This window comes from Octopus bimaculoides, chromosome 20 (assembly GCF_046866305.1).
Source record: "Octopus bimaculoides isolate indiv1 chromosome 20, ASM4686630v1, whole genome shotgun sequence".
NCBI lineage: Eukaryota > Metazoa > Mollusca > Cephalopoda > Octopoda > Octopodidae > Octopus > Octopus bimaculoides.
Window position 1 is genome coordinate 24,393,010 of NC_142947.1, and position 22,500 is coordinate 24,415,509.

General features: G+C 35.6%; 1 protein-coding gene across 1 annotated transcript in view; it reads right to left on the reverse strand.

Annotated features, from left to right (window-relative positions):
* The window catches only part of LOC128250356 (zonadhesin-like), a 153,523-nt gene that overhangs the window by 72,965 nt on the left and 58,058 nt on the right, over positions 1-22,500 (reverse strand). Inside the window, exons 3-6 of the mRNA XM_089338233.1 lie at positions 16,498-16,518; positions 10,565-10,636; positions 5,657-5,722; positions 3,160-3,222 (exon numbers count right to left, since the gene is read on the reverse strand). Of these exons, the coding sequence (XP_089194359.1) occupies positions 3,160-3,222; positions 5,657-5,722; positions 10,565-10,636; positions 16,498-16,518 (222 nt within the window). The remainder of the gene's footprint in view (positions 1-3,159; positions 3,223-5,656; positions 5,723-10,564; positions 10,637-16,497; positions 16,519-22,500) is intronic.

Genomic DNA, 22,500 nt, shown 5'->3' on the forward strand with positions numbered 1-22,500 from the left:
GAGAAATTTGAAAAGACAACACGAAACCGGTTATTTCTCAAAATACAATGTTTATATACCAAAAAGATTTTAACATTTTTCTGACATAATTTAAATATATACTTTAACCATGTAACACAAGCCTTCTGTAGTTTTTTCACTCTTATTATCTTTTATACATCCAACCACGTGCTTTCACATACCAACTTTCTCACCTATATATATATATATATATATATATGTGTGTGTGTGTGTGTGTGTGTGTGTGTGTGTGTGTGTGTGTGTGTGTGTGTGTGTGTATGTATGTATGCATATATATATATATAAATATATAAATGGATAAGTGAATTTTCCTTTGTTTACTGTTAACACCGAAAATTCAATAAACAGTTACCTGGGTAGCAAAATTCACACAAGTAACAAGGATGTAGCAACCTGTTCAAAGGCAGAAACTCCGGGTTAATGTGCAGCTGTTTGTATAGTATAAATAAATAAATGGAGTTAAACGCAGGTGTTATTCAAATTCTTTTACTTCCGACATATGTTTCGAAGACAACATTGGTATTATTCAAAAGGAGTAAATAGTGTAAAATAATGTAATCTTCTCATCAGGGAAAGAAAGAGAATCATATTCAGCAATAAGAGATTTTAACAAATGTGATGACCGTGTAAATGATGAACAGAACGCTATTAAGTATTTTAGAAAACCGTTAGTAGACATGACGTCAAAGATAGCGCATATGAAGAGAAGGGGTAAAGAAATCAATAAGGAGAAAACTAATAAAGGAGAAATATAGAGTGATATGTGAGTTAAATAAATGTTCAAAGGCTTGGAAATAGATATCTCTATTGGAAGTAGAGTGAAAGAAGAACTAAATGCTCTTAATATGTCTTCGAAACATATGTTGGAAGTAAAAGAATTTGAATAACACCTGCGTTTAACTCCATTTATATATATGGAAAAAATAATGGAAACACCTAGCATCATAGCATCATAATTTTGAAATATCTATAAAGCCGCCAAAAGCTTCTTTATTTGTATATCTTTTGATTTATTTTTAGTGTTGCTTAATATGTTTTGCTAAAATTGCTGTTTCTTTTCAGATATCATCAGAAAAAGCAATTAAAATTCATTAAAATGTCAGATCTATCGGACTTTGAAAGTGGTCAAATTGCTGGTGCTCGTATGGGAGACACTAGCGTAACAAAAACAGCCGAAATGTTTGGAGTATCAAAAAGTACTGTCTCGAAAGTAATGACACCCGCCTTTGAGAAAGAGGGAAAAACCAACTCGTCAAAACAAAACTCCTGGAGAAAACCAAAACTTTTAAATAGGAACCATCGGACTCTTACGTAAATTGTTAGAAAGGATCACAAAAGTACAGCTCCTAAAATTACTGCAGAGCTTACTGACCACTTTGAGAACCCAGTTTCCACAAAAAGTGTTCGCCGGGAGCTGCACAAAGCTGGATTTCAAAAACAAACGTTGCAAAGCGTTTAGAGTAGAGTAAAAACCTACTGAATTGGTCCCTAGAGCAGTGGAAGAATGTTATTTTCTCGGACGAGTCATCCATTACCTTATTTCCGACTACCGGCCGAGTATACGTGTGGAGACAATCAAAAGAAGCATTTGACTCAGACTGCCTTCTTCCAACTGTTAAACATGGAGAAGGATCTGTGATGATCTGTGGGGCTATTTCTTGGAAATCCACCGGCCCAATGGTTTCCCTTCATGGCAGAATTAATTGTCAAGACTATTTAAGCATTTTATCTGATCAAATTCATCCTATGTTTGCGGAACTGTTTCTGGAGGGAAACGTGATCTTTCAGGATGATAATGCACCAATTCACACAGCTAAAGTTGTTACTGAATGGCACAAGGAACATTTGTGAAGTTGAACATCTTATCTAGCCACCACAGCAGTTCCCAGATCTCAATATTATTGAACATTTATGGCGCATTTTAGAAAAACAAGTAAGGAGTCGATATCCTCCACCATCATCACAACAAGAACTGGAGACTGTTTTAGCTGAAGAAACGACAAAAATTCCTTTGGAAACAATTCAAACTTTGTACGAGTCCATACCTCATAGAATTCAAGCTTTAATTACTGCCAAATGTGGTCCTACCCCATGTTAAAATAAATTTGTTTGAAATTTTAAGGTCTTTTCATTATTTTGTCTAACCAATGTACATATATATATATACATGCACCTACCATTCTCTGTCTTAACACTCCCCATAACCCCACTGACCCTCCTACTTCCGCCCTCTAATTCTCCTTGCTCTCCACATTTAATCACTCCACCTTTGAACTTCTCTGCATTAAAATCTGAATTGTAAGATCTTTTCTATCCCGATGACGGAGGTTCGTCTTATCCAATGTTGATTGCTTCCATTACGGCCGCATATTGAGATTAACTACACCTACCAACATTATGATGAATCTCCGAGCTCCCAGAAAGAGCAGTTGCTCATATAACACTTTTCTTCCTCACCTTTAATTTTCTCTGTCGTTTGTACCCTATGTAAGTTTGATCTATTGATATAAATATCTCAATATTTATACTAAAATATTCATCATCTGAGTCACCCCTTTTTGCTTTCTCTCGTTTTGCATGTATACATATATAAATATTTTGTATTTCATACCCAACTGTTAAATTTAATATATCAAATTTGTTTATCCGCATAATTGCCCCCACTCTCTCTCTGTACACACACACACACACACACACACACACACACACACACACCCGCACACACACACACACACACACACACACACACACACACACACACACACACACACACACACACACACACACATTCACCACTTGAAAGTGGAAGTTGCATTAGAACACACTAATGCTGCATTATATACCAAGAGAGAAAACTCATATGAGGCATAAAAGCACATCATAGCTATCGCCAGCGGCAAACTATTACCGCTACTTACACCGTTCGGACTGCCAGATCACATGATTTCGGTCTTATTTGGCCTTTTCAATGATAGACACCAAGCGGCTGGAAATAACAATAACTGCTGTGCTACCGATATACATAGGAATACAGAGTCAAAAAAAGGCACTGATGTTGCTAAAGGCCATATATATACACAGACTAATTATACAGAGCGTAATTATCAGAACTGAAAGAGAAAAAAATTATATATTTACCTCTTTGGCTAGGCCCTTTCCACCCTTGTGAATGAGCTGACGGGTATCCTAGATTCATTAACCCTGAAAACATTAATGATAATTAATAATATAATGAAATTACTGAAGATGTTGATAATGTGATGATGATGATGATGATGATGATGATGATAATAATAATAATAATAATGATAATGATAATGATAATAATAATAATAATAATAATAATAATAATAATAATAATAATAATAATAATAATAATAATAAATGCCCCTGATGCAGTACCAGGCAGTGGCTCTCATGGCTCCTGATCTTAATTGATTGGAAGTGTTATCAAGTACGTTGTTTTGTCTTGGTATAAAAGACGGGCTACAGCAAATATTCTGCTTAATACCACAGATTTGCTTGTCAGTTGTTTGACCTTAACCAGTTGAGCATGTCCCTTGGTGGCTGACGATATGTGCATCTCTGATCACGAGCAGAAGTAGTGGGGGAGCATCATAGCCATGTGTTGAGAGGAGTTCTTTGGGGTTTGAATAATTCACCTTTGGAAACATGGGTGTTTTGCTCAACATCCTTAAACAAGCCTTATTCAGGGACCTTTTGAGCGGGATGGGCTACTCGACCTGAAGAAAATTCTAACTGGGCCCCACCTGCGAGGTCATGCGCTGTTTATCTTGATATGAAATCACCATGTCGCGCACATATGGTTATGATGCATGTGCCTGGTGTACCCTTATCAGACGGGTAGTCATGATGGGTATATTGGGCTTTGTATATTTTACCCCAGTGTCACTTTGATGGCATGCACTGCTCTCTCAGTCAATAATAATAATAATAATAACAATAATGATAATCCTTTCTACTAAAAGCACAAAGCCTAAATTTGGGGGAAGGAGACTAGTCGACTACAGCGACCCCAGTGTTTCACTGGTACATAACTTATCGACCTCGAAAAGATGAAAAGCTATTTTGGAGGTCTTATAGCATAGTTCTACCTGCAACATTCCTCTTCCCCCATTATTTCTAGTTAGGTACAGACGATCAACGTCTGCTATTATTATTATTATTATTATTATTGAGTGTGAGAGCAATGCATGCCATCAAAGTGACACTAGAGTAAAATATACGAAGTTCAGCGATTTTCCAGGCAACACTGGCAGAACGAGCCAGGCTAATCGACTAGACTTAATTATTGAAGACTAATGTAGACTAATAGATGCAAGTGTTCCTACTGAAAAAAATATATCTGTAAAAGAATTTGACAAATTAAGTGAATATAAGGATCTGGAAGTTGAAATACAAAATATGTGGCATCTTAAAGTGAGAACTGTTCTTGTCATTGTAGGTGCCCCTGGTATGATAAAAAAGGGATGTCAGAAACATCTAGATAAGATCCCAGGAGAACCATGCCTCAGAGAAATCCAAAAGGTTGTGCTGACATCGTTAGAAAAGCCCTAGTCATTTAAATGTCTGTGTCGTATTACATGAAGATATTTCGCTACTATCCCTACCACTTCCTCTCCCCAAGCTTTCAGTCAAAAAGTAACATCTCTTGTCCTTCACTCGTCCTAGGACGCTGGGCGTGTCTCGGCAAGTGATTGTAACAAACATACAGATTAAAAGTAAATAATAATAATAATAATAATAATAATAATAATAATAATAATAATAATAATAATAATAATAATAATGATGATGATGATGATGATAATAATAATAATGAAAATAATAATAATAATAATAATAATAATAATAATAATAATAATAATAATAATAATAATAATAATAATAATAATAATAATAATAATAATAAAATATTCAGACAAATACATAACAAAAACACCAGGACTTACAAATATATATAACATAGAGAAAATTGCACTACTGGGCACTGCACACATCCTACGCAAAACACTTTCAATACAGTAAACATAAGAGCACCACAGCAAACCACAGCACATACCCAAGGCACACAGAGCTGTGCTCGGTAGTGAAGTGAAAGCACGTTATAAAAATAAAACTAGTGAATAATAATAATAATAATAATAATAATAATAATAATAATAATAATAATAATAATAATAATAATATTGAGAATGCATGGACAGTTTGAAAGGAATACACAAGATGTTAAGGATAATATAGCATCGTGGGCATGGCTTAGCGAAATGATTTGTAGCGTACCACTTAAAGCCTGATCATTGCTGCACAAGACTAGGCTCTCGCTACCAATTCAGAGAAGTATAACATCTATAAAATTTCTGACATCCAGAAATGAAGACTCTGTGGAAGGAGTGTGGAAAATGTGACCCACTTGGTAATTGGATGTGAGAACCTTGCACAAAAAGAATAGAAGCGCCACCACGATAAAGTGGATGTGTATCTTCATTGGCTCTTATACCGTAAATACCAATATGAAGTAACAGAGAACTGGTATGGAGCTATTTGCTCAATGATATCGCATTGATGTTTGCTAATATAGCAGAGACGAATAAGAATAATCAACGAGTCTTACAGTTGTGCCCCTTCAAGAAGGGGAAGTTAAGATGAATACCCTTCATACCAGCATCTCGCATTTCCTCTGAAAGCAAAAGAAACAGAGTTAGAGTGAAACAATAGTGAAATTCAGCTTAGTAAGCAAAAAGTACTAATGAAGAGTATTAACAGAGTCATTGTTTTTGTTATTCTTGTTTGTGTTTAATACTAGATCAGTCCTGCTTGAAAAGATGTATGATCAAAAGTGTTTCGGCTATGATCATCCCACCTGTAATTTGAATAACAGAGAGTAAAACGTTCAATGCATCAATTTACAAGTTGGTAAGGTGCATGATTTGAAGATTGGCTGCTTTTCCTAGTAAATCTAACGAATTTATAAAGGTCTTCTTTGTTAGTTCCTGTTAGAATAGCGTTATATTAGAACGCTGTTAGAATAGCATTCCTGTTAGAATAGAGTTCCTGTTAGAATAGTGTTGTCGTCGTTAAGACCCAGGTCACAACTAATCGACTGACCTATGATCAGAAACATTACAGTCTTTCAAGACTACATTATTTTTGCATCTCCTTTCTATTTTTAGGACAATCAGTGAATTGAGGGAGAGTCGCCATCTCGTAAAAGCACCGGGGAAGATAGCTTGCGGTATTGCTTTCGGCGTTTTACATTCTGAGCTTAAATCCTATCAAGATCGGTCTATTTGAGTAACAAGATTTTACAAGATTCATCCTAAATTTACTCATAGTATCTCATCACTAAGTTGGCGTCAGTGGGAGCTACTATAGTGACCATTGCCATTCCTGTTATTTATCGGTACGCGGTTTGCTGATTTATCTAATATGAAGTAAATATGTTGCTGTATGCGCCCAAGCCCAACAGTGATAAAGTAATTTTTCAGTGTTTTCTTGAAATTAACAGTGATAAGCCAATATCAGTATTTGATCACATTGATACCATAGTCATAAAGGATATTAGTGTACCCTCCTCCCACATAATATTTGCTTTATGCACAACACGGCGTGAAGCGTAAATCAAAAGAACTGGGAAAATTAAAATATTACGAAGCCTCATTGTTCGTGAGCTAAAAATGTAAACACACATCTCTATATAGGTTCATTAATCGAACTTTTGTATGAAACTAGTGGGCTGTCCACATTTCTGTTACGATCTCTTTTCTTTAGAATCATTCTTTCACATATACATAATTATATGTTTTTATGTATGTATGCTCGTATATATATATATATATATATATATATATATATATATATATATATATATATATATATATATATATATGTGTGTGTGTGTGTGTGTGTGTGTGTGTGTGTGTGTATACAGGGGGTCCCAAAAGTCACTGAGGAGTTTTAATTTTTAAAAACTCCCAAATTTTTACAAATAGTTGTATGAAAGTTTAATTCAATATAGAAGAGATAATGGAGATTAATTTGCATTAGTCCTTTTTCAGCGTACCTCTGCATTACGTATGAAAAATGACATCTTTTCAATGGCATTCATTTTCAGCTTCATACATCCGTGCCATTTCCAAAGTATGTTCCATGACAGCTGTAGGGGTTTCCGTGATATTCTCCTTCAATTGCTCCAGGGTTTCTGGTTTGTTGTCATAAACCTTCTCTTTGAGGTAACCCCACAAGTCAGGGCTGGTCAAGTCTGGGGAACATGATGGACAGTTGACATCGCAGTAGCGACAGATGATTTTTCTCTCCAAAATATTGCCTCGGCAACTGTATTGTCTCTCTTGCTGGAACCACATATCAGGCTTTCCTCTTGCTGGAAACACATATCGAGTACTTTTTGCGCCCGGCCTTTCAAATAGGCCCGATATGTGTTTCCAGCAAGATGAGACCTCACCAGTCACAGTGGCAACATTCCCATCATCGTCCTCAAAGAATTAAAGCCCGATTATCTCATCCACCATAATTGCACACCATACAGTACACTTTATGATGTACAATTCTCTTTGGTGCTCTTTGGGTTTGAATAATTGACCCCTGATTTTGATAGAATAATTTCACCACTTGAGTGCGTTGTGCGGTGTTATATTTTTCCATAATTAATTTCCAGAACCTAATCCATAAAATCCATGAGTGGCTGTGTGGTAAGTAGCTTACTTACCAACGACATGGTTCCGGGTTCATTCCCACTGCGTGGCACCTTTGGCAAGTGTCTTCTACTATAGTCTCGGGCCGACCAATGCCTTGTGAGTGGATTTGGTAGACGGAAATTCAAGGAAGTCTGTCGTATATATATATATATATATATATATATATATATATATATATATATATATATATGTATATGTGTGTATATGACAACCAATGGTGGTGTGTTTAGTCCCCGTAAGCTAGCGGTTCGGCAAAAGAGAGCGATAGAATAAGTACTAGGCTTACAAAGAATGAATAAGTTCTGGGGTCGATTTGCTTGACTAAAGGCGGTGCGACAGCATGGCCGCAGTCAAATGACTGAAACAAATAAAGGAGTAAAGAGAGCAAAAGAGTAAAAAAATAAAAAAATGATCAAAGATTGCAACCCCTCAGTGACTTTTCGGCCAACCTACACACACACACACACACACACACACACACACACACACACACACACACACACACACACATATATATATATATATGTACATACGTACATACATATATATATATACATACATAAATGTATATTCATATATATATATATATATATATATATATATATATATACATACATAAATGTATATTCATATATCTATATATATATATATATATATATATATATATATATATATATACATATATATATATATATATATATATATATATATATATATATATACATATATATATATATATATATATATATATATATATATATATATATATATATATATACATAAATGCGTATTCATATATACATATATATACATACACACACACACACACACACACACACACACACACACACACACACACACATATGAAGAAAACCAAGAGGTACAATATGAATATGTTTATTTCACCAGTTGGGACCCATAAGATTGCAATCGTTTCACAGCCATCATGGAACAATAATTTATTTTAGAGTATAATAACTTATTTTACATGTCTGCACTATTGTATATGCTATAAATTACATTGTATTATTGTACATTTTACAAGGTAGTACAGATATAGAATGGCTAACCCATCATATCCATAGAATATTATGGTTACATCCATTCTTCACCTCCAATATACACATAAAAATTCATCTTCGAAATATTAATGTACAGAAGACAATAATCAATTAAATAATTTTTAAAGAAGGCAAAAGAGATTTTGTAAGATATTAAAAAGGAGACAGTGAGTAGTGGTGGTGGAAATGAAGATTGCATATAGTATAATAGAGGGAGAATCAGATAGTTTAACGTTAATAACCGCGAAGTATTAATAAAAGACAAAAGCAAATTTACTAGGTTCGAAGTCGAACGCAACACCACATACGATAAAGTGGAAAACAGTTGAAAAAAACCTACCATATGATAACGGATCAAAGAAATGTAAGCTATGCGTAGCTGAAAGGACTCAGATCTAAGATCTCTAACTCACTGCTGAACTCTAGATCCGAAATTTTGAGTAGATGTAAGCAAACGCGTAAGTTCCTACTGAAGAATTGTGAAGTACCTTCCCCACCGGATTAAATCTGTATCATTAACTCTAAGCCACTATCTTTTCAGCCTTATAATTTATGATCTAAAGGAAATAACTCTTATTCCCCTTTTGTTTCTTTCTGGTTATTTTTCCGTTTTCCAGTTTTTCACCATTCCACTTTTATCACTTTTTCTCTCGTCCCATTTTTAGTTCGTTATGCCATATGGGTAGTGTCTGATGATTGTGTTGGGACACCAGACGTATTATAAAACAATATTCGGCATGTTCTCAGCACGTGAAATTAATAGTAGTACATAAAAACATACATTGTGTTCATTATTTACATTATTTACAATTGACGGATATTCGTCCTCATCTTGCTTGTGGTTAACACGTTTCGGCTGATATACCCTCCAGCCTTCATCAGGTGTCCTGGGGAAATTTCGAACCTGGGTTCTCATTCCTAAGTCTTCTTCTTCTTCTTCTTCTTCTTCTTCTTCTTCTTCTTCTTCTTCTTCTTCTTCTTCAGGTCAACACCTCGAATCGAATTCGGAATCTTGGGGTTAGTAACCCACGCTCTTAACCACTACGACATATGCCCAAGCATATGGCGTAGTGGTTAAGAGCGAGGGCTACTAACCCCAGCATTCCGAGTTCGATTCCACGCAGTGACCTGTATAATAATAATAATAATAATAATAATAATAATAATAATAATAATAATATAATAGTAATAATAATAATAATAATAATAATGATAATAATGATGATAATAATAATGATAATAATAATAATAATAATAATAATAATAATGATAACATCGGAAAAAATACCTTATGAATGAGAACCCAGGCTCGAAATTTCCCTAGAACACCTGATTAAGGCTGGAGGGTATATCAGCCGAAACGTTGTGTTAACAACAAACAAGATGAGGACAAATATCCATCATATGTAAATAATGTAAAAAATGTACATAATTCCTCATCTCTTAAATATAGAACTATATATTGTGTTTATTATATATGTCTGTATATATATATATAAATAAATAAATATATATATATATATATATATATATATATATATATATATATATATATATATATCTGTCTATCTATCTTTCTATCTGTATATGTATGTATATATATATATATGTTTATGTGTGTGTGAGAGAGAGAGGGGGAGGGAGAAAGGAAACAGAGGGAGAGAGTCCGAGAGAGGAGATAAAGAAAAATATCTAAGCCAGGAAGTATATCAACATACTCAGTAATCAGTATATTTTATTAGTTACCTCTATATTGTCTGATGTTATCAAGTTTCTTATGAAAAGTGTTGAAGAGATTATGTCTGTCACTGCCGGTTCCTGTAGAACATAACGGAGAAAAAAATCAATTTTATTTAGGAAGCATCATGTGATTCATAAGAGAGTAAACGTAAGATGCTGCTACATTCATCACTCATTTTTTCATACGACCTTATTCATGGCATCCGATAATGCTAGCGGAGGAAGGATGTAGATATCGCCGACTGGATACCTACAGTCCTTGCAATAAGGAGGACTCTAAAGGTAATCTGTGCAAAATCAGGGGAGTTTCTACAAATCGAAACTGGAGGAAGGCGCTTCATCTCAGTTCGCCAACGAGTCAGTAATGGCGTCTTTACTCGGTAGCTTGGATTGCTAGAAATAACAGCTAAGTCTCTTTAATATTACACCGATCGTCATAAAAAGGGAGGGACAGGTTGGGTAATGTAGTTTTAAAGTACCTTTTACCTTTGACTTGTTTCAGTCATTTGACTGCAGCCATGCTAGGGCCACTGCATTGAAGGGTTTAGTCGAAAACAATCGCCCCAAGGACTTATTTTTAAAGCCTAGTACTTATTCTATCGGTCTCTTTTAGCGAACCACTAATTTACGGGAACGTAAATACACCAACACCGGTTGTCAAGCGGTAGTGGGAGAGAAACACAGAAACAAAGACATACACACATAGATATATACGACGGGCTTCTTTCAGTTTCTGTCTATCAAATCCACTCACAAAGCTTTGGTCGGCCTGAGGCTATAGTAGAAGACACTTGCTCAAGGTGCCACGCAGAAAGATTGAACCCGGAACGATGTGGTTGGGATGCAAGCTTCTTACTACACAGCTACGTATGTGTAAGCAAAAATACAGGATGGTGTGGCTGGAATGTTTTTATTCATATATCTGCTCGGTCAAGGTTGACCTAGGGCTAAACAACAGCCGTTTCACTGGCTGAGTTGTTGAGATTTTATCATAACTCTTCAACATGACTGTTCATATTTGTTTCAAATTTGAACTCAGAACGCAATGACAGACGAAATGCCGCTAGGCATTTTACCCGGTGTGCTAACGATTCTGCCAGCTCATTTGACTTAAGGTGCCTGTTCATATTAATATTTTCTTTCAAACAGAGGTTCAAAGACAGAAATTTGGTGATGGTGACAGTGGTGGTTGGATGTTTAGATGATTATATCGACCCCATTATTTAATTGGCATTTCATTTTACCGATCTCGGAAAGATGAAAGTCAAAGTCAACTTTCGAGTGATCTGAAATCAGAATTCAAAGAGATGTAACAAAATAGCATAAAGCATTCTCTACCAATTCTGCAATTCTGCAAATCTACTACTACTACTACTACTACTACTACTACTACTACTACTACTACTACTACTACTACTACTACTACTATAATAATAATAATAATAATAATAATAATAATAATAATAATAATAATAATAATGATAGTAATAATTGGCGCAGACGTGGATGTGTAGTAAGAAGCTTGCTTCTCAACCACATGGTTCCGGGTTCAGTAACACTGTGTAGCACCTTGGGCAAGTGCCTTCTACTATAACATCGGGCCAACCAAAGCCTTGTGAGTGAATTTGATAGAAGGAAACTGAAAGAAGCCCGTCGTATATATATATCTATATCTATATCTATATATATATCTACATTATATATATATATATATATATATATATATATATATATATATGGGTATAGGACGTCACCAACTGTGTAAACAACAAGAAATACGTAGACAAACGAGTTAAATACGTAATAACGAGAGAAAAAAGAAAAACGGGATCTATTTTAAAACGGGGGCCACATTTTTCATTAATGTTTTTCGTAGTGTTTTTGGTACGGAAAGACTTTCAAACTTCGTATACTTATCTATTTTGTGTTATAGAACAGAAAAATATTTTTGTATTCGAATTTATTTCATGTAAAAAAATTCTCTTATTTCGATAATTTCAACCAATCACTGACAAGTATTCAGTTGTTTACATTTACTCCTTTGGCTGATTAAGCGATGTAAAGCGTATTTAATCTCCATTTCTTCGTTTTATTTGCTTTTTTCATTTTAAATTTGCTTTAACCCTAACCCTAACCCTAACCCTACGGTTAGGGTTAGGGTTAGGGTTAATTGTTTCAGAATCGTTTGTTTATGTAGTCGGCACTTAATGTATATCGGCTGAATGGACGTCAGTGATTGGTTGAAATTACAGAAATACGACAACTTTAACATGGAATAACTTATGGATTTCTTTTTTTTTAAAGAAGACTAAGAGAAACAGATGTTTTATATGACACATTCTACCAGTGTTCCAAGTTTCAAAGTGTTTCGTTAATGAAAAATGTGGCCCCCGTTTTAAAAAAAGATCCGAAAAACGTCCATCTTTCCTTTCATCACCTGACCATCTTTCTTTTTCTGCACGGACGTTTTTTTCTCTCACTCTTCTATCTTTACTCTTTTCAAAGAAAAATATTTATCCCAGCGTTCATTATTTTCCTCTCGTTCTGGTCTAACGACCCTCCATGTTTATTTTCGTTCGGCTTCCTAGTATGTCTCCACTGTCTTGCTTTTGTTCCCAACTTTGACCCTCCATAAATCCTAAATTTTTGTTTTAGAATTTATGGGAGCAACTATCTTTGAAGACTCATATTGTTGTTGAATGAGGAGTAGATAGACAACCGACAACTGATGAAGGGCCGTTTCTCTGTGCTTATTTGTCCTGTTTTCCGTTTTTCTCTCGTTGTTTTCGTATTTAACTCGTTTGTCTACGTATTTCTTGTTGTTTACACAGTTGGTGACGTCCTGTATCCATATATGCATTCTCCGAGCCTTCCGGCGATTCCACTTCGCACATCTTCCCTAACCAAACGAGCCCACAGTCTACGAGACCTCTTGGTCCACAGCTTCTTCCCTAACCCAAACTCCCAACTCGGCTCGTTTCCCTGCTCCCACTCACGGTGCCGCACTTGCCCATACCTCTCCAACACCACCCTCCTCACCGGCACCCGATCATCGACCCGATCATATCACCGACTCCTTCACCTGCACTTCTAGCAATGGCACAGGGGCCATCGGGATTCCCGTTTTCACCGTGAAGAGGGATTATCTTCTCTCTTCGCTCCTTTGCCCCACATGGCTCAACTCTCGTCCCTTCTTCATCTAACTCTCCTCCCCTCTCCTCTCTTCCTATCACACCTACTTCCTCCCATTCCCCTCTCCCCTCTTGCTCCGACTCTTCTTCTCTTCACTCCTACCCTCCTCTCTTCTCTTCACTCCTACCAACCTTCTCCCTTCTCCCTCCCTTTATCGTCACCCCTCCCTCGTAACCCTAACCCTACACAATCCAACCCCACCTTCCTTATCCATCCCATCCCACCCCACCCCATTCCTTGTACCCATTCCCACATACCCCACCTCTACCCCTACCCTCAGCCTAACCCACACCCCACCCTTTCTTTCCCCACTCTCGCCTCCCCCACATCCCAATACCACCACACCATACACCACCACATCACACACCACCACACCACACACCACCATACCACACAACACCACATCACATCACACCACGACGCACACACTAGCACTGACCACTTCCCAGCTCCATACCATCATCCACACACCTGCACATGCACACACGCATACGTCAAAGTCACCAGCCCTCTTCCGCATGCACATACATACACACGCACACGCACCTTCGTTTTGGGATCACTACTACTTTATTATCTCTCCCTGTTTCTTTCTGTGTTTCTTTGTGTGGAAGAGCGTAAGTTCGAAACGCACTTCCCGAGCGTTAAACTAATACATCTGTTTGTTGTCTACACCACCTGTCTTCGTCTTTTGTTTCTTTGTGAATTCTCCCAACCTGTATATATATATATATATATATATATATATATATATATATATATATATATATATATATATATATATATATATATATATATTGTTGTATTTGGGGTTGGTCATATTGCCAGTTTAGCCAATAAAAACACACGCACTGTATATTTGGTGTTAATTTGCTTCAGCTTTATATTACATTACATTACATTAATCCTATTTCGGCCAGAGTTCTTTCATCACACTTCTGTGACCTCATCAGTGGTCCTTTGCTTTCTTCTTTCTTATGTGTGTACCACCTTGCTAACTATCAGCCATTTATTGGTTAAACTGGCAATATGACCATCCCCAAATACAACAACATCTGTTTCAACACACGATTTCGCATAAAAGATCTTGCAAAACAAATATGTATATATATACACATATAAATATATTGTTATTATTATTTAATTGAACGCCACGCATCCATTCCAAGTATATATATATATATATATATATATATATATATATATATATGTGTGTGTGTGTGTGTGTGTGTGTATATATAAATATATATATATATATATATATACATATAAATATATTGTTATTATTATTTAATTGAATGCCACGCATCAATTCCAAGTATATATGTATATATGTGTGTGTGTGTGTGTGTGTGTGTGCGTGTGTGTGTGTATGTATGTATGTATGTATGTATGTATGTATGTGTGTGTGTGTGTCTTTTTGTCTGTGTTTGCTTCCCCCGTCAACGCTTGACATCCGGTGTTGATGTGTTTAAGTCCCCGTAACTTAACGGTTCAGCAAAAATGACCGATAGAATAAGTACTAGGCTTAAAAACAGTAAAATGTCCTCTTCACGGTAGCTTTCTAAATAAACAGAAATACCTAATAAAATCAACATGTATCATCTCACTGTTTCTTTTGCCTTTTCATTGATTGTATGTTTTCATTTTTTAGAAATCTGTTATATTAATATATTTATCTGCATGTGTTTACTTTATGCGTATTTCAGTATTATGTATACCTGTCATGTATATATATATATGTGTTTACTTCATTATATATAAATGCATGTGTGTGTATGATTGTGTATGTGTCTCCAAAACATCAAAGTTGAGTAATGCTTTCATGTTTAGATTTGTAAACTACGATAAGAATAACACTGGTCAACAAATAATTTGTCCCAAGAAAAAGGATACCTGTGTCTTATATAGTTTTGCATGCAGAATTAACAAATAATGTCAAATTATCTGTACTAAGTTCACGTATTCCATTCACCTTCATATTGTTTTCTACACAAGGCCCGAAATTTTTGGAGAGGGAGCCGGTCGATCAGATCGACCCTAGTACGCATCTGATACTTAATTTATCAACCCCGAAAGGATGAAAGGCAAAGTCGACCTCGGCGGAATTTGAACTCAGAACCTAACGGCAGATGAAATACCTCCAAGCATTTCGCCCAGCTTGCCGCCTTCTTTCACCTTCCTAATGCCAAGAAACTGTATAAACGTCACAAACAACTTTTGCTATATATGAATAATATGTAAAATATTAAGACAATTGACGAAAAATATCTATAACAAAATTCTAATTGATAAATACAAATTTTTATTAACACAAAACACTGTGTGAAGAATCAACACATGCGTGTGAAACACAACACAACGTGCGGTTGTCATGGTAACAAGCTGCTAATGTCCCGCTGTCTGTTGATTGGCTAAAATTATCCAAATTTCCCAACTTTAATTCTAAATAACATCAGATTCTTTAATTTACGAGATAAAATAATTGGTTGACCGTAATCAAATTTCAGAGTTGCATTGATACACCAAAACTGAAAGCAATCTGAGCAAAATTAAAAGGGGGCTCATTTTGCGAATGAGAAAGACTAGATCCCGATTTGTTCGACTAGAACCCTTCGAGGCGATGGCCCAGCATGGCCACAGTCAAATGATTGAAACAAGTAAAACAATAGAAGAATAGAAGAATAAAATAAAAATAAAATTTAGTTTTCTTCTTCAGGGAAATAGAGCATTTTAAATATACTTACCGAGAGGAAGCATGAATCGCTCTGAAAAGACACAAAACATAATTTTAATTATAATACTCATTAAATGTTTAACTGGGCTTTTTATCCGGATAAAGGAGAGTTAACTGTAAAGTACTTCTATTCGAAATAACATTCATATAAGAAACTAACAAACCTAATATATTGGTTTCAAATTTTGGCACAAGGCCAGCAGTTTCGGGGAAGGGGGTAAGTCGATTAAATCGATCCCAGTGCTCAACTAGTACTTAATTCATTGATCCTAAAAGGATGAAAAGTAAAGTCGACCTAGGCTAAATTTGAACTCAGAATGTAAAGACGGACGAAATGCCGCTAAGCACTTAGCCCAATGTGCCAACGATTCTGTTAGTTGGCTGTCTCAGCAGCATAAACCTGATATATTGATAGTATTTTTCTTCTTTTTTTTTTACGTCTTAGCTCTCTTATATTTCTTTTTACTGCCAAAACATTCATAGTATAACAGGCCACGCAATAAAGAAAGCGTAACGATAAACAAATTTACTTAATGCATTCTTAGCAGCTACACATAGCCAATATTTGAGTGTAGGCGTGGTTGCTTAGGTAACTGGTTTGCATGGTATTAACGAGAGTTCAGGTTCGATTCCTACGACGCATCTCATTGAATAAGAACCTTTTTCTATAGCCTCAGTTCAAATAAAATTCTTGGATGACGAAGCCCGTCGGACTAGTTTATTCGCTCTTTCATTTTAATCAAAGTCTTATGACCCGAAATAAATCCTGAATCCATTCAAGCCCAATGCGTCTGCTTGACGACAATGGTCACCAATTATCAAAGAATTCATTACCAGCAAGGAATCTACAAATGAGCCGCTCAGACACTGACACACTTTATAGTGTCTTATTTTAATTTATTGTATGCTTTACCCTTCTTTATTCTTTGTATTGTACTTTTTTTTTCTCAATTACTTCCTGTTTGTATCCCCAGTCTAGCAACTTAATCTATTCCTTGCCATTCCATATCCCTCCACAGTGTGTTTTAGATACGACTACCATCAACATACTCTAGTTAAGCTTAAGAGCGAAGCGTCGTCTGTGTAAGGAGAAACCAAGTTATATCACCTGAAGAAGAGATGCTTCTGCACCGCGAGGTGCATTGAAATTCAAAGTATAGTTTCCCACCCACGAGAAAACAGTAAAGGATATGTCGAAACGACTGTTGATATTAATAAGATTTCCAGTATATTCTATATATATATATATATATATATATATATATATATATATATATATATTTCGTATGTGTATTTCGTGTGCAAGATTCTTGATGTGGATACGTGTGTTGAAAGAAATACAATTAAACCCTGGGAGAGGCATTATGCAAGAGTGCAATGAAATAATTTAACAAAAAACTATATAAATTAATAAAGGACTGAACCAGTGCGTGTGTTTATTACCGGCATAATGCCTCTCCCAAGGTTTAATTGTATATATATATATATATATATATATATATATATATATATATAATTTTAATTTAGGGTCTGCCTTCATCAGTGGAATATACTCAGAAAAGTACATAAATACAAATATATATATGTAGTGAAACTACCTCCCGCCATTAGATACAAACTACTATCGCCATTACATACAATCTTCCTTTAAATATAAACAAACGCGAACGTAGGGGAAAACATTAACCTTGTCATCACGTGACTGATCATTATTCGAATCGGCAACTTCTTCGAACCGTTCCCGCCAGAACGCAAACTGACCAATCACGGCCCCTAATAAGGTCACGTGATAGAGTATATTTCTACCATCTGGTGAGCCAATAATTTGTTATAAATAGCTTTAACCAAACCAAACCTCCGCGGCACATCTCTCTCTTCGATTCTGTTAGGTGACTTAGCTTCACCACGGTAAATAAACAGACAAGAGTTCTTAAACAGACAAGAAATTCTCAGCCAGCGACGAACATCTGTATAACAAGAATCACGGCCCGGCATCGATGCCACGACATCACAACTAGTGATCAGCACTGCCACACTCAGCCTCTCCTCACTTTCACATACAGAACTTTTCCTATAGTGTACTAACGAACTGGTATAATTGCTCACGTGTCATTTACTGACTCTTTCTATCTGCTGTAATAACTCACACATGTATCACTCACATACACACTTTTCTTTGTATGACGGCCTGTCTTTGATTATGTTATTATATGTCGCATTCACACTCTCACACAGACATACATCTTTAACGCCACAATAAATATCTCTGTTATTCATCTTATACGGTTGTGGTCTTTCATTACTGGTCATCTATGTTATCGTCGCATAACATATCATGTATATCATCCATTGATATATATTTGTATGTTCGACCGTGTGACACATTTAAATAAAAGGAGTCCTCTGTTTTTCCATTCGTCACCATTTCTCCTTTTTGAGTTCGCACGGTCGTCCCTTACATATATATACAACATACGATATACTTACATATACGAACGTATACATACATATATATGCACGTATGCACATGACCAGTTTAAATTGCCTGCCTAAAAACTCCTCATGCGATATGGTCTGCAGTGAATATAATGACGAAATAAATATATAAATTTATATAAATAAGGATAAGATCGATATTTAAATACCGATTTTATCAGGTGGCCAGCATGGGAATAAAAACCATCAAAAGTAATAATTATTTAAAATTATAATTTAGGGTATGTAAGAGATACCACCACGCTGGAAATAGCAGTCAAAACTTGACTCTAAAACCATATTAAATGTTCATATAGCACCAGTAAAGAAGACGAAGAGACAAAATAAACTAGCAAAAATTACTGGATAATTCCAGATCCCGGATTTCTGGCTCTGCATAAGAAATGCTCTGCCTTCATCAGTGGAATATACTCAGAAAAGCACATAAATACAGATATATATATATATATATATATATATATATATATATATATATATATATATATATATATTATTTTGTTTAAAAAAGTTCCAACACTGTCTGTTTTTTATGTTTTATTTATATTCCTGCAGAACCAATGTGGGGTATAGAATATGGAATATACAATATATAATATAATATACAATATATAATATAAAATAAAATAAAATAAAAATGGATGGCACCATGAATGAAAGTATTGAATGTAGATGAAATATTGAGTGTTCAATATAAAGGATCAAATATATAAATATATAAATATAAATATATAAAGGCGACTCGAGTTTCAGGGCTATTTCCCTTCGTCATGGCCGGTATGACAGACTTTAACAGACTGTAATAAGTTGGCTGGTTTTCTGTCTTTTATACCAATTCCTTTGGAAAGCAGCAGTAGGTGTTTGGCTATTTTTAGAATTGATGTCAAATCTATTTTTAGAAATGATGATATTTTAATTCATTGTTTTGTGTGGGTTGTAGGGATAAGATTTTTAAACCCCAGTAGGTTTTTGGCTGTTCTTAGAAATGATGCCAAATCTATTTATAGAAATGATGATATCTGAGAGATTTTTTGTGTTTTGGTTACAGGGATAAGATTTTTAAACCCCAAGTAAGATGGATTTAATCATTGTTTGTTAAGAGTGGGTTTGAATTTCTTAATAAAGTCCTTTTCTTTGCATTTTCTTTCAATTTCATTCCGGTTGTAAAGTTTATGGAATGGGAATATAATAAAAGTTTGATGACCACATGTTGCCAGATGGTTACTCAGTGGTATTTGGCGGACTTCTGGGTTTTTAATCTGTTGTCGATGTACCCGTGAGCGTTCCGATAGTGCATTACCTGTCTGGCCAACGTACAGTTCTTCACAATTAGGGCATTTGATGCAGTAGATTAGATTTCTACTTTTGCAGTTCATGTTCGCATTGGTGAATATTTTCCCTGTTTTTTGTGTTCATATATGGGCCGGTATGGATTGATCGGCATGTGCCGCATCGGCTATCATTGCATTTGGATACAGTGAATGTTTGATTTTTGTTGCTGAGGTCAAACCTTGCCTTTGTTAATAGTTTTTTCAAGTTTTTAGGTTGTCTCTTACTGAGAGTTATACTTTGATCTGTAATGATATTTCTCAATTCCTTACTTTGTGCAAGGATCGGTAAGTTCGCTTTGGCGATATTAAAGATGTTCTGGTGGCATGGATTTTGTGTCACTATAAATGGAAGGATCTTTTCCTGTTTGTCTTTTCTTTGCGGTGTCCTCAGTTGTTGTATGGGTATTTATGAAAAGAATGTAAGGACGTTTAATTGTAAAAAAGAAATCACGGTTTCGTCTCGGAGAGGGACCGAGAAAACCCTCTCATATTCATTGTAATTTAATTCATTGTAATTCATTCTTTCAAATGTTTTTTTGTTCCCTCATGTCTGAGTATGTCTCCTCTGTGTCCAGGCCTTGTGCCTATAATAAAGAGAAACCGGTGATTGTCACTCTTCTGTGTCATTCTGCTGCTACGTTTAGTGAGTTTAACTGTTTTTTCTATTGTTGATCTTTTGATGATGGTTTATTGTTAAATTTTGTCGAATTTTGTTGAACTTTGAACATCGTTGTTACGTTATTTTCGCCCTATGGGGGCGGAAAAATTGTTTTTTCAACTGTGCTTCTTTGTGAGGAGAGAATTATTTTTGAACTGTTTTCCTGTTAAAGGAAAATTTATTTGTGTGAACTGTTTCTTTGTGTGAAAAGGGAAGACGACATGGTGTCTCGTCTTGATTTTTTGTTGTGTAATGTGGACTTCCCGCTTCTGCAGGAAAAAAAACAATCAGGTCGAACAAGCTGAACAAGGCAACCAAAAAGTTAACAAGGATAACAAAAAGGTTAGTCTTTCAGCCGCCGTTGGCGGACAATTTTGCGACATTGAAGTTTCGAAGGAACATTTGTTTAAATATAGAAATATGATTAAAAAAATCGGCAACGAAACAAAGTTAATTCTTCCAAAATAAATAATGCAACATCGAGCAGAGAAAACGGTCGTATATAAAGTCTATAACAGAAAAGAGAAAAGAATAATGGCTATGAAAACTGACTTAGTCGAAAAGTGCCTCGCCCCTATTTGGGGAAAATAAAATATGTCGGGAGAGGTTCTCGTAATGCAACAATAGAGGCGCAATTTGAAAGCGCCGACGTCGCTAAAGAAATATCGACGCAGACTTAAAAAACAGAAGAAATGTTATTACCCACGTACCTCGGCCGGAGAACAACTAAAATTTTAATAGAAGAAATTCTGGCCGGGTACGATGTTTACTGGCTGGCAGCAGCATTGATTTATGATGCAGAGGAAGAAATCAACATACTCTCTATGAAAAAGAGAGAGAGGCTCTCAACTGGAAGGTACAGACCCTAGAGTTGCTGGTACAAGCCTCTAACGAGATCCTTGAATCTAGACCAGACAGAATATTTTTATAGGGGAGGGACTCAGTGCAAGAGTGTCGGTGGAGGGACGGCAGCCCAGGTGTTTTAAATGCAGTGACAAGGGTCACATCTGCACCGATTATGAGAAAATAAAAAAGGTGACACAAAAGTAAGCAGAGGTCCCTCCCCAACAGGAAAAAGACCCATAGGAGAAAGAGGAAAAAACTAATAAGAAAAAAGATACAGCCAAAACCGTAAAAACTCAAGAGAAAGACAAAGAAGAAAAGGAAAAAGTGAATATACAAGAAAAAGGGAATGTTACCACAGAAGAAGAGATGGAATTTACAGTAGTATCCCACAAAAGAAAAATATCCCTTGCCCCAGACTCCCCTCCCCTTACAAGAAAACGAAAGGAAACGTTGCAAAACACACAAAAAACCCCGTCCACTTCCAAATTGAAACCCACTCCCAACCCTCGCAAAAATGCATACAAAGCGAGAAAATTGTCTCGTATAATATAAAAAACGAAGTGCTTCAATCCTTATAACAAGGAAGAAATATACCACCGGGGGGGGGGGGGAGGTATTGAAGGTAAACCGCCTCATTTGCGACTAGCAAAACTTGATATAGAACATTATGAACAGTTTAAGCAAC